This window comes from Nannospalax galili, unplaced genomic scaffold (genome assembly GCF_000622305.1).
Source record: "Nannospalax galili isolate Female #2095 unplaced genomic scaffold, S.galili_v1.0 scaffold389, whole genome shotgun sequence".
Lineage (NCBI taxonomy): Eukaryota > Metazoa > Chordata > Mammalia > Rodentia > Spalacidae > Nannospalax > Nannospalax galili.
Window position 1 is genome coordinate 1,838,138 of NW_008360310.1, and position 13,746 is coordinate 1,851,883.

At 39.6% G+C, this 13,746-nt stretch overlaps 1 protein-coding gene across 1 annotated transcript in view; it reads right to left on the reverse strand.

Annotated features, from left to right (window-relative positions):
- The window catches only part of Exoc6b (exocyst complex component 6B), a 629,077-nt gene that overhangs the window by 523,381 nt on the left and 91,950 nt on the right, over positions 1–13,746 (reverse strand). Inside the window, exons 3-5 of the mRNA XM_008824711.3 lie at positions 6,871–6,918; positions 4,916–5,006; positions 4,766–4,811 (exon numbers count right to left, since the gene is read on the reverse strand). Coding sequence (XP_008822933.1) covers positions 4,766–4,811; positions 4,916–5,006; positions 6,871–6,918 — 185 coding nt within the window. The remainder of the gene's footprint in view (positions 1–4,765; positions 4,812–4,915; positions 5,007–6,870; positions 6,919–13,746) is intronic.

Below are 13,746 nucleotides of genomic sequence, written 5' to 3' on the forward strand. Positions count from 1 at the left end.
TAATTTTTTTTTAAGTTTAAAATAGTAGAATTAAGCCAGGCATGGTAGCACACATCTGAAATCTCTCAGGACTCCACTCAGGAGGCTGAAGCAGAAGGATCACAAGTTGAAGGCCAGCATAAAACCCTCGTCTTGAAAAAGGAAAAATACAAACAAAAAAATCCTCGAAAATAACATGCTATACTCTTCAAAAATGATGAGGCTGCTCTTGCCCATTGCCACGCTGTCCCCAGCCAGCCTTGGACCAATTCCTCCCCCTCAGATCCCTGGTCTAGCTTCCTAACATAGACTAGCTAAACACCTACTCAGGCGGTCCCCCCCAGTGGTTCCCGCACCACCATCTTCCCTGGCTCTGGATCAGCCAGACAGACCTGCCCGGCCAGGACTCTGGTAAGTTAAATCCCACCTAGTTCGTCTGTATTCCATTCCTCTCACCCATCCCCACCCTGTTCCCTGCCAGCCTGTTGTGAAGAACTTGACCATGTGGGTTTTTGAAGGAATTTTAAGTTTGGACTAGAAAAGCAGTGGAATGCCGTAAGCAGAGCCATTCTAGTAGGAGCCTGAAAGAAAGTAGTATTAACAGCAAAGTAGTTCCAGAGGGAAGTAAGAACTTAAAAAGCAACTAAGATATTTTGGCAAAGAGTCTGGGTGGAATCTACCCATAGCCTAAGAGCCTGCCTGAGGCTAAGTTGTCTGTGAGGCTAAGATGACTAATTTCTCCGGCAGAAGAAATTTCAAGACAGCCTAACATAGAAATGGTGGCATGACAATTAATGATGAATATTATACAGATCTACAGTTAAAAAAAAAAACAAGTGAAGCAGAAAGAAATACAAGATGTACAGTTTGGATTGAAAAAGAGCACTAGGAAGATTAATGTTGGAGTCAAGGCATATGCTGAAGAAGATACTCTCTGATAAAGAGATTAAGAGTCCTCAAGAGAGGCCTCTAGATTTGTACTACAACAATAGAAGGAGTATCCCCAGGGTACGATCCCACCCAGCTAAGCTTCCTTGTGAAAGGAAAAATCCTGAAGAGTTTTCTTCTAGAAAACTGCAACCCACAAATAACTGCTGGTAATGTGGATGAAGTGGGTTAGGTTCACTCCCAAACTGGAAGCCAAACTTGAAGGTGTCACGCCCATGGTTCTTGCTTTAGAGGCATAAAAGACATAAGAGTGAAGGGGGTCATTGATTCTCTCTCCTAGGTTTCAGAGAGCAGCTGAGGCCAGGCAGCATACAGCAGGGGCATCCCTGCATAAAGAAAGCCCTGAAAGGCCACTGTGTGAAGCTGTGAAGTTTGTGAAACCTGGTTAGCAGTAGAGACCCAGTATACTCAAGATGCCAGAGCCATGAGACATCTGCCAAGGAAAACTGCATACAAGGAGTGGTGGCAGCCCAAGAGTGAGCTCTAAGTTGTATGCAGCTAAGCTGGAGGGGCTGATCCATCTGAGTCCTTTAGAAGTAAAGTCTCAGAAGTTGGAAATGGAGCTACTGGATTTGGTGTTTTGCCTGCTGGTGTTTTGGTCCAGTATTTCCTCAGTATGCCCCCATTCTTCTCTTTTGGAATGGGAATGTGTATTTGGTTCCATTGTATTTTGGAAGTATGTAGGTTATCTTTTGATTTTACAGGGGCTTACTGATAAAAGATTCCCTTCAGTCTCAGAAGAGACTTTGAACTCTGGACTTTTGAATAATATTGAGACGGGTAGAGACTGTGGGTACTTTTAAAGCAGATTAAATAAATTTTGCATTTTATATGGCCATGAATCTATGAGGCCAGAGAGTGGAATGTGGTGGTTTGAATGAGAATGTTCCCCATAGGCTTCTTTTCTGTCCCCAGTTAGTGGTGCTGTTTGGGAGGTCTTAGAATGTGCAGTGATGCTGAAGGAAGCATGTCACTAGGGGGAAGGCTTAGAGAGTTCTTAAGCCTTGCCAGATTTCCTGTCTCTGCTTCCTGTGCCTGCTTCAAGCTGTGATCGATAGGCTTTCTGCTCCAGTCACCTTTGCCGCCATTATGGACTCTGACCCCTGGAACCATAAACTCAAATAAATTCTTTCTTCTATAAACTCTTCCTTGCCTTGACCATGAAATTTTATCACAACAACAGAAAAGTAACTAATATACCTATCTTTATATATGCTTCTAAAATTTATGTCAAATGTTTATATAAAATTATATATGACTCAAAATGCAGAAATGGGGGGTATTTTGTTTACTTATTTTGTTTTGTTTGTGTGCTTATTTTGAGACAGGGTTTCATGTAGCTCAAGCTAGCCTTTACTTTTTTATCCTTCTGCCTCTTCCCAAATCCTGGGATTACAGGTGTGCTTTACCACACCTGGCTTTGGAAAGATATTAATATTTCTTAATTCAAAGAAGTTAATATACAAGTCTTTTTTTCTTCACAATTTTTAAAACTTTACTAAAATATTGCCAGAAAATACTACTATTTTTATATCTTCACAGAATATAACTTTTCATGTGTTCTATCTATGCATTCTTATGAAAACATATCCACCTGGCAAGGAATAAGTCTGGGAGATTGTGCTAGATAGCTTCAGTTGTCAGCTTGACACACCCAGGAAGAAGTGACCTCAATGGAGGCATTTCCCCCATCAGATTAGCCTTGGCCATGTCTATGAAGCATTTTCTTTTTCTTTTTTTTAAATAATTTTTTTATTTACCTATTTTTATCATGTTTGACTGCATGTATGTAAGTGCACCCATGTCATGCAATGCCTGCAGAGTCCAAAAGAAAGTATCAAATCTCCTAGAATTGAAGTTATGGATAGTTGTTAGCTACCATATGGGTGCTGAGAACTGAACCTGGGTCCTCTGCAACAGCAACCAGTGCCCTTAACTGTTGAGCCATCTCTCCAGCCCTGGAAACATTTTTTGTAATTGCTGGTTGATGTGGGAGGGTCCAGCCCATTGTGAGCAGTGCCATCCCTGGGCAGGTGGCCCTACGTTATACTAGAAAGCAAACAAAAACAAAGCATAGGCCAGGGAAGCAAGACAGGGAGCAGCGTTCCTCCTTGGTCTGTGCTTCAGTTCTTGCCTCCAGGTTCCTGCCTTGAGTTCCTACCTTGGCTTCCCTCCATGAGGGACTGTAAGCTATAAGGGAAAATAAACCTTTTCCTCACCGAGTTGCTTTTGGTCAGTGTTTTATCACTCAATAGAAAGTAACTAGGACAGAGAATCCCAGAACACAAAAGAACTTTGATGCCTTATGGTTTAGTTCCAAAATTACTGAACATTTAGAATTTGTATACACATTTTAATTTCAATATTAAATGTATTAATTGTATATCTTATCCCTTAAAACCACAGAGAATTAGTATTCCACTAAGATGTACTTATGTTCATCCTATCACCTCAAATTTCCTCTCCCCCAATACTGGAAGATGCCCCAGGGAAAAGGGAGTTGCTTAGTATAGTAAGATGTCCCAGGAATAACAGTCAAGGGGTCACTACAAAGTTTTCCCTCAAATAAAACTAGAAGAAAACACAACATACAAAGGAACCCTCAAACTTTAACCTTGACCTTTGGAACAACTAATTCTATATGGCAACTTGACTAGACCACGGTACCTAGACATTTGGTCAGACATTTTTCTAGATGTCTGTGTGACAGTTATTGGGGCAACAAGATTTGCAGTTAAATGGGAAGAGTATGAGTAAAGAGAGCCATTCCCTAAATGTAGGGAACTCTCCTCCAATCATAGCTGAAGACCTTACTTTAAAACAAAATGGCAAACTGCATTGTACAAAAAGAGAATTCCACAGACAACTGACTTTGAACTCAAGCTCTAATATTAACTCTTTCTTAGGCCTCCAGCTTGCCAGACCAACCAGAGATTTAGGATTTGCTAACCCCCACAAGTATGTGAGTCAATTTCTTACAATAAATTCCCTAACCACATAGATTAACACACACAGAGATACACACAGACACACAGACACACACACACACAATATCTGTTGATTATTTTCCAATGAATCCTGACTGAGATCCTCTAGCACCAGAACCAGTGACTAGTTTTTCTATGACAATATTTAAATCATATTTTCCAATCCAGTTATGATTAATACAGTTCTGTGCTTCCTCCACATCCCCCCAAAAGACTGGGACTCCAAAAAATATTAAGCTATTATTTTTTTTATTAAATGCAATATATAACAACCAGTGTATATAAATAGATCTAGGATGAATCAATAGATGTGTGCAAAAGATTAAAGAAAAAAAATCATAGATTCAATTATTTTTGAAAAGTGAAGCCAAATATGGGCCTTAAAAGTAGTTTAAATAAACCATATTACCCTTTGATCCCAGGCAGGTCTCTTAGTTCAAGTCCAACCTAGTCTAAAAAGTCAATTCTAGGCCAGCCAAGGCTACAAAGCGAGATCCTATAAAAAAACGTGAAAAAAATAATAATAATGGGGGTGCTAGATAGGTGACTCAGTGGTGAATTTAACTTGCTGCTTCCAGAAGACCTGAATTTGGATCCCAGCACCCATGTCAGGCGGCTCATAATAGCCTGTAACTCCAGCTCCAGGGGAACCAATGCCCTCTTTTGGCCTCCATGGGCACCCACACATGTTTGTATGACCATAAATGCAGGTACACACAGACCAAAACATACAAATCAATGAATGGATGAATGAAAAAAATGAATAAATGAAAGAATGAGTAAGAAAATAAATATTTTTAAAGTACTCTAAATAAATTTTAGAAAATAACTGTTCAAGTAAAAGCTCTTACCTTTTAGTCTTCATCTGGTCCCTTAGTTTGCTGTACATCTCTAGTACTTGAAAGAGAAAAAAAGCACACAAGCATTATTTAGACAAAGTAAAAGACTAACTTCAGCTAAAGGAATTTCATAAGAATCCTACTCCCTTTCCAATTCCTTACCTGGAAGACACAGCATTAATTTATCAACAGTGGCAGAAATGTTTCTCTGTTGTACTCGGCACTGCTTCAGCTCTTCCATTGCTATTACCAGCTTGGCCAAAGGGAAGAAAAACTGTATTATGCCAACAGCTACAAATAAAATCTTTCAGTCACATTTTTTTCCACACTGTTCAAGTCATCAGAAAATCCCAGCTTCATAGTAAAAATGTGCTAAGTGGAATAAGGAACTCTTCCTCAAACAGTAAAACACTCCTGCATGGTTTCCTACTTTTTCCCCAAGCCAATCTCTTCTAGGAAGACCTATGTAAATAAGTAAACCCCAAAATATAGGGGCTATCCAAGAGAAAAGAAAACATTTTTCCCATTTTCTCCAAACTCTCTTATCAATTTTTCATGACTTATACTTCAATCAGTTACTGTAAAAATCCTGTATTCCTTTCATGAGCACTGTGCTCCAGAAGGGCCATCCATCCTATGATCTTCACCTACATCCCCATTTCAATAAGCAAGTCATACACCTAGGAGATATGGCTTTTCTAGGAAATCCAGCTGAGTAAAGATTAATCCACTGCTCTTCCCAGAGCTCCCATTTTAAGAGTTCTATCTGAGTCATCTCACAATATAACAAAAACTATATTAACTGTAGATATAGACTATATGAAAAAAATTTTTAAATCTACATATCTACTTATAGCACTCATCCCACACCCACACCTAAAAATGTTATCCTCTTAGACATGAAAAGAATGAACACAAATGGAGGAACAAGATGGTCTACAAGTTACAAAATTTGGAATCTAGCCCCAGCCTTGTCAATTATTATATAAACTTCAGCAAGTCATAAGGGATTGGCTTTGGATCAAGTGAGTAAATGGATGCAAAATAATGTTGCAATTGTAAAGGTTTAAATGGTGAGCTTATCAGTTAATAGAATCAATTAACTCTTTTTTAAAACCAATATTTGTTGAGCATTCACTTTATGCCAGTCACTGTTTAGGCTGACGGAAGAGATACAACAATAAGCAAAACTCCCTAATTATACATAGCTAACTTACAATAAAGTGAGACAGACAAAAATAACTGTGTGAGTAAAAATGTATCAAGAGTATGATAGCACAATGGAGAAAAACAAAAATGGGAAAAGGGAATGAGGGTTAGACTGCAATTTCCAATGAGGTCATTAAGGAAGGTCTTAATAAGAAGGTAACATATAAACCAGGTACAGTGGCACAGGCTTATAACCCCAGGACTTAGGAGGCTGAGACAGGGGGACTGCTATAGGTTCAAAGCCAGACTGGGTTACAGAGTGAGTTCTAGGCTAGCTTAAGCTACATAGTAACATTTCATTAAAAAAAAAAAACATTTGGAATATTATCAGACAGAAAATTACATCATTATCCCCACCCCACACACACAAACTACAGAGAAGTCAATATAAACCACACATAGTCATACTTGACAATAATCCAACCACTGGAGAGTTAGAGACAGAAGGGTTAATTCAAAGCTGCCCTGGCCTACATATGACCCTGTCTTTTAAAAAAAAGAGGAGGCTTGGCATGGTGACCAGAGGCAAATGCAGCAGATCTCTGTGAGATCCAGGCCAGCCTGGTCTATATGGCAAGTTCTAGGGCAGTGGGGCTATCCAAAAACAAACAAAATAACAAAAACGAAAAAGAAATCATAGGAGGGGAGGTTTGCAGGAGGCGAATACAGGGAAGGAACATTCCACACAAGGGGATGACTACTCGATTTTTTTTTAAAACACAGCTCAGAGAGACAGCATTTACATTCCATGTTTACTTAATTCAGGTAAACATTACAAGAAGCAACAGTATCACCCAAGTACTTCTAACATACTGCTTACAGTCTTCCAAACCACAAAATGAAGAACAGTCATCCAAAATGAACAGCAAAAACAGAAAAGAGATTTTCGAAAAGTGAGTTGGCCTTACTTCCTTCCCCTCATGCTGTAGCTTTCTATTAGTGTCCGTCACTTGGTTCTGTGGAGAGAAGACAATTTAAACTTATGAAAAACAAACAGACAAGAGTTGGATAAAGTTCAAAATTTAATATGAAAGACTGGGATTAGATCTCCAGATAAGTCAGTATCCCACCACACATGGGTCCCTGTAGCTTAACTCTTACCAACTTTTCTACGAGGCATTTGCATGAGCTTTTACAAAAGGAATGACTGAAAGAGAGTTTGGTTTAGACAGAACATTCCACAGTAAGATACTACAGTGACCAAAGATCACACTTTAACTTTGGAGAGGAAAGAGGAAAAAGAAAAAGAGAGACAAATAAAATAGAAAAAGCAATCCAAAGAGTTTTACCATCTGCACAAAATCTAGAACACATTATCACAGACATTTGCCACTTCACCAGTGTGCTCCTGAAGAGGCTAGGGATGAACTCAACTTTTCACATTAAGTCAAATTTTCACTATTTACTACCATAATTTTACAAAATGTTCATTTAATTGTTGTTTTCAGGTCATTAATTCATAATAGCTTTTACACTTTTTCATTCCCGTTAAACCTCTCCATCAGATTAGTCAAAAACATGTGAATAAGCTTGTGGCTTAAAAACTTAAAGGAACAAGCACACTTTTTTATCTAGTACCTACTTTGATGTTTCCACGCATATAAAAAATTAAGCTTTCAGAACAGTAATTTCTTCATCATCTCAGACATTATCAAAACATGAGCAATATTAACTCCTAAAATAGAGACTATCTAGCCTTCCACTAGTAACTACTACTTATACTTTTACTATATTCCAACCCAGTATTTCCTACAGTGTCCCTCAGAGTATCAAGAAATTTGATGTTACTAACACATGCGCACATATGGGTACATGCACTTGTGCATGCGTGCAAAGTAAGGGCACTATAAATGCCCAAGAAATATATTTTTTCCAAATTTATCTGATTCAATATCAAGAAACTAGTTTTTCAGAACACACTTTTTAAAATCATTGCCTTAAATTACACACTATACATGGATAATACAGTTCAGAGCAGATTAGCACATGCACCCATACTTTCAAAGAAAAAATGAAATCTGATCTCTTCCAGAAAGAAAGCCTTTATAAAATATCAGAAAGAGGCAAGAAATACTCAAATTACCTCTTTATTATTTTCTTAATAGCAACATATGTGAGAAACATTTTTCCTTTATTGGACTGTAAGCTCAGTAAGATTTAAAAGTGTGATTTAGCTGCCCAAAATGCAGATCTAAGGCATTAATAGAAGCTTTATCTAAAACAAGAGATGTTTCTATATAGGGTCAAACAATAAATACTGAGTCTTCAGGCCACACAATCTCTGCAGTAACTACTCAGCATACACTGTAACAGGAACACAGCCCCACAAACAAAATACTAAGGACAGGTGTAGCTCAGTCCTCCACAAAACTTAATTTACGAGAATTGGCGGCCAACTGAATTTGTCCTACAAGTCAGAATCTGCTAGTGTCTACTCTAGAGTAAGAGCCAATGGGAAGGTGGCAAGAGGAAGGATGGTAATGAAGTCAGTGTCATGCTTCTTGCAGGCCTCTGACAAGCTGCTGCAGGATTAAATGTAAATGTGTTTAGGGACAAATGAAGGACTTTATAGCCCAGAGATGAAGGAAAACTCATTTGGAGACACTACACCCTACACCTAAACAATGACCTCTTCAAGTATCTTGAAGAGCTAGAAGTGGATCCCAGTAGATGGATGTTACTAGAAAATGGGATTCCACTTCAGGCAAGAAAAAGCTTTCGGGCAATGTGAATAGAAATAAAACGGGTTGCAATGGGTTGCACAACCCCCCATTTGATAAGTTTTTTTTTTTTTTTCACTACTCTGGAGATCTCCTAAAATTCAGACCTCCAACACAACTACTTCAGCATATGGTTCCTACTAAAATAGCCTTCTTCAGAGCTGGAGAGATGGCCCAGCGGTTAAGAACACTGACTGTTCTTGCAGAAGACCCGGGTTTGAATTCCAGCATCCACATCACAGCTAACAACTGTCCACAACTCCAGTTCCAGGAAATCCAACAACCTCTTCCATCCTCCGCGGGCAATGCGGATATAACACTCATACAAAATGAAATAAAAATAAAAAATAAAATATTTAAAACAGCCTTCTTCACTTTATGAAGGCATAATTTCTCACTTTTTTGAACCTCAAACCCACTATAAAAACAAGTATTTTTACACTGAGACTCACTTCACAAGTATAGGGAACATAGACGAGAGAGAGAGACAGACAGACAGACAGACAGAGAGAGACAGACAGAGACACAGAAACACAGAGAGACAAAGAGGGAGGGAGGGACGGAGGGAGGGAGGGAGGGGCTGAAACAATTTAAGAAATAATGCTTATATTTAAAATATTTAATATACTTTTCAGTACTATTCTGTTTAAAGTTCTATTTTTGTTAGAAATACTGACCAAAGCCTGCTAAACTGATTTCATGCAAACCACTGTTTAAAACATATCCATTGACGCTTAACCTATGATTGTGGTAAAAAAGGATAATAAGCATTTTAATCTTAGCCAATAACTGTTAAATACATTACAATGAAAACAGACTATATTAACTAAGAAGACCCTTGTGATTCATAAAACGTAAATGTATGTATACATATCTATTTACACACATATCTATATACACATAGACATGTTGTGGACACAAAACAATAATAGGCATCTTGAAGAGTATAATTTCATTCTATTAGTGTTGGAGGTATTTAAGAGTAAGAGAAAGACTAGGCGAGTACCAATCAACCAGTGATGTCAGCGGTTGGTGAACATTCCAGGCAATTCACTACTATGTGGCCTGAATTTTTCTACACCTGTTATATTTTATAGCCCACCGTGGATCAGGTTGCCAAGCTGGCAATATAGGAGTCCAAGAAGCATAGAAAAAGTAGACCTCAGGACAGTGTGAGGACAAATAGTACATTTGCAACAAATCAAAACACTTGTTACTTCTAAGATGAACAAAGCAACTAAGAAAGCGAAATTATTAAATTATGCTGAAAATATTCTATTTCTCAAATTGGATGGAGTCTATCATACAGGACCATATACTTCTTAAAACCTCAAGATTCAGGGGGCTAGAGAAATGGCTCAGCAGTTAAGAACACTGGTTGTTCTTGCAGAAGACCCAGGTTCGAATTCCAGCTCCCAAATGACAGCTAACAACTGTCTGTAACTCCGGTTCCAGAGGATCTGACAGATTCCAGGAGATCTGACAGGTTCCAGGGGACCTCGGTGGGCACTGCATGACACAAGTGCACTTACCTACATGCAGGCAATACACACATACACATAAAATAAAAATAATAAAAATTTTTTTAATTTTAAAACCTCAAGATTCAATGTGCTTTAGACTTCAAATTTTCAGAAAATTTTAAAGGTAATTATATATAATATATATTACATGTATGTTATACAATATTGCCCATCTAGAGATAGTACAGTACCCAGAACCAAACACATTAATATTTCTGTAGTTAAACACAAAAATTCACGTTAAATAAAATAAGTTAAAAAGTTTAATAGCTTTATGTCCATGTAGGTCATGTTCGAAAGTCAAATGATTTTTTAAACTACTGCAGCTTTAGAATATAATTCAGTATCTGATAGCTCACTTACCCTTTAAAAAAAAAAAGTTTCTTTGCTGTCCTAGTTTGTTTCTCCATTGTTGTGACAAAATACTCTGACCAACTTGGGGAGGAAAGGGTTATTCATCTTACATCTCCTTGGTCACAGTTCAGCAAGGAGCCCAAGTTAGGAACTCAAGGCAGGAACCTGGAGGCAGGAGCTGGAGCTCAGGTCATGGAGGAACACTGCTTATTGGCTTGCTCCTCTGGCCCCTGCTCAACCTGCTTTCTTATACAACATAGGCCTACCTGTCCAGGGGTGGCACCACCCACAGTGGGCTGGGCCCTCCCATATCACTCAACAATCAAGAAGATGCCCCACAGACATGGCCACAGGCCAGTCCAATGGAAGCAATTCCCCAATTGAGGTTCCCTCAACCCAGATGTGTCAAGTTGACACTAAAGATATCAGCACAACTGACCCCTTGTCAACCTGACATACAAACACATCACTATTAAACCATAACCTTTCCAATTCTTGTCCCTGATATATGATGTTAGTATCACAACTTAAGACAGTACAACATTAAAAGCCCCACAGTTCTTTAAAAAATCCAAACACCAAGGACTTTCTTTTCCCCCTAGAGAACTTGTAATGCAATTTGGGAGTCTTTTGGATAGACCCACTGAATGGGTACTCCAATTGCCTTACCCTGCATCCCTGTTCAGCATGGAAGAAGCCAGAGTGGTCTGCGTCCAGATTCCCTATTGGCAATTTGGGTAACCTCTTCAGGATGGCGTGATAAGAACAGGAGGTAAGAATTAGCTAGGCAGTTAGGGTAAAAAGACCCCAAAGAAAAGTAGCCAGTTTCTTGGCTAAAATGCACAATGTCTTTGGGCCTCTTAACAACATACTCTGTTCCAAATGCCAAAAATGTTGAAAGTATTTGGGAGCTTATATCTAATCCTTAAAAGATTTTAGGGTTCAGAGGGGGGACGGTTAGAGTAGTCAAAAGCCCCATTAAAAAAAAAATCAAAGAAGAGTACATGAAGTTATCAGAAAAAAGGTGATGGGGAGATATGGGAGGAATTGGAGGGGAGGGAGTGGGCATGGATTTGATCAGAACACCTTATATGAATGTATGAAATTCTCAATAAATTATTTATTTTTTTAAAAAATCCAAACACTTAAAAGTCCATACTCTCTTTTAAAAGTCTCTTAACTGTGGGCTTCTGTAAAATCCAAAACAAGTACTGTCTTATTTCAAAGGGAAGAATCGGGTACACCTAAGCAAAACCAAAGTCCACAAAGTAGCTTGAGGCTAGACATCTGGGATTCACTCACGATAGTCTGGGCTCCAAAGGGTTTTGGCAGCTCTACTTCTCTGACTCTGCCATCCACAGCACACACAGCTCATCTCACAGACCCAGGCCAGCTCCATTCCACACCTACTGCTGTCCTCGGTGGTCATCCCATGATCCCGTAATCTCCAAAAAGCTGGGGTCTCTACTGAAACTGAGGCTACACCTTCACCAGTGGCTTCTTCTTGCCTCTTGGGGTGCAAAGCCTCAGATTCTCTCCATGACCCCTTCAATCCTGGAGTCTGCACTGCAACTGAAGCTGTACTTTCACCTATGGCCTTTCCTGACCTCTCAGAGTGCCAAGCCTCAGCTGCTCTCTGTGACCCCTTCACGCTTTCAACATCAGAACCATATAGGAGATTCTTACACATTACCAAGTCCTGCTTCTAGTTAGAGACAGAGGCTTGGGCCTTCTCTCGACCACAGCGTATGTGTGTGGAACCAGAAGACTTTACCACAATGATGCTGGTCTCTTGTTACTTACAGCTGATTTTTCAGCCCCAGCTAACCAGCATCAACTGTCCCAGTAAAGCAAAGGTTTTACCTCAGCTTCTGGTCTCTTCTTAATCACAGCTGATTCTTCAGCCCCAGCCAAACAGAACCCACAGATCCTCAATCTAAAATCTCACATGAACAGCCCTGATAGTCTCTGCTTCCCTTCAAAGCTTCACAAGCCAGGCCTCCATCATCCACAACTCTTTCAACCTAACTGTTCCAAACTCCACAGCAACAAACTCAGCACTCAATGGCTTTTCCAGCCCAAAGTTCCAAATACTTCCACAATCCTCAACATCAGGTCTGTCACAGCAGTGCCCAACTCTCTGGTACCAATTTCTGTTCTAGTGTTTCTCCATTGCTGTAACAAAACATTCTGACCAATACCAACTTGGGTAGGAAAGGGTTCAGCTTATATCTTCTGGGTCGCAGTTCATCAGGAAGCCCAAGGTAGGAACTCAGGAGACAGGAACTGGAGCTCAGGCCATGGAGGAACACTGCTTACTGGCTTGCTCCCCTGACCACTGCTCAACCTGCTTTCTTACACAGCATAGGCCTACCTGCCCAGGTGTGGCACCACTCACAGTGGGCTGGGCCTTCCCACATCACTCAACAATCAAGAAGTCGCCCCATAGACATGGCCACAGGCCCATCCAATGGAGGCAATTCCCCAATTGAGAGGCTCCCTCAACCCAGGTGTGTCAAGTTGACACTACAGCTATCCAGCACATTTGCTTTTCTTCCCAACATATTCTTTTTTTTTTTTTTTTTTTTGTCTTTTTTGAGACAGGGTCTCCCTGTAGCCCCAGATAACCTGGAACTCACTGTGTAGACCAGACTGGCCTTGAACTCACAGAGCTCCACCTGCCTCTACCTTCTGAGTGCTGGGATTAAAGGCAGGCACCACCATACACAGCCCAACATATTCTTTTTTTTTTAAACAACAGAAACTTGCTCTTAGTTTTTCACCATTACAGACCCAGAATCCTGAAATAAACAGTTTCACAAAATCACACTCCCAAAGTTCTACAAAATATATTTGCTTGTCTCTTTCTACCTTCTAGAGGTTGACCTTAGTATTCCTTAGCTTAAAAACACACCACTACAATCTATGTCCTCATGTGATTTGTTTGTTTTAAGACAAGATGGTCTTAAACTTTGGATCCTGCAGCCTCCGTCTCCCTAGTACTGGGATTATAGGCATGTAGCTCCATACCTGTCCACACCCAGCTCCAAGTCTAGTCTTTTTTTTTTTAATAATTTATTGAGAATTTCATACCCTCCAGTGTTGATATTCTGTTTTCCATTTCATTCATTCTAGCAGTGAGGCTTTCCCTTGTTGTTCCAATTTGCTTATTTAAGTTTTTCATTCC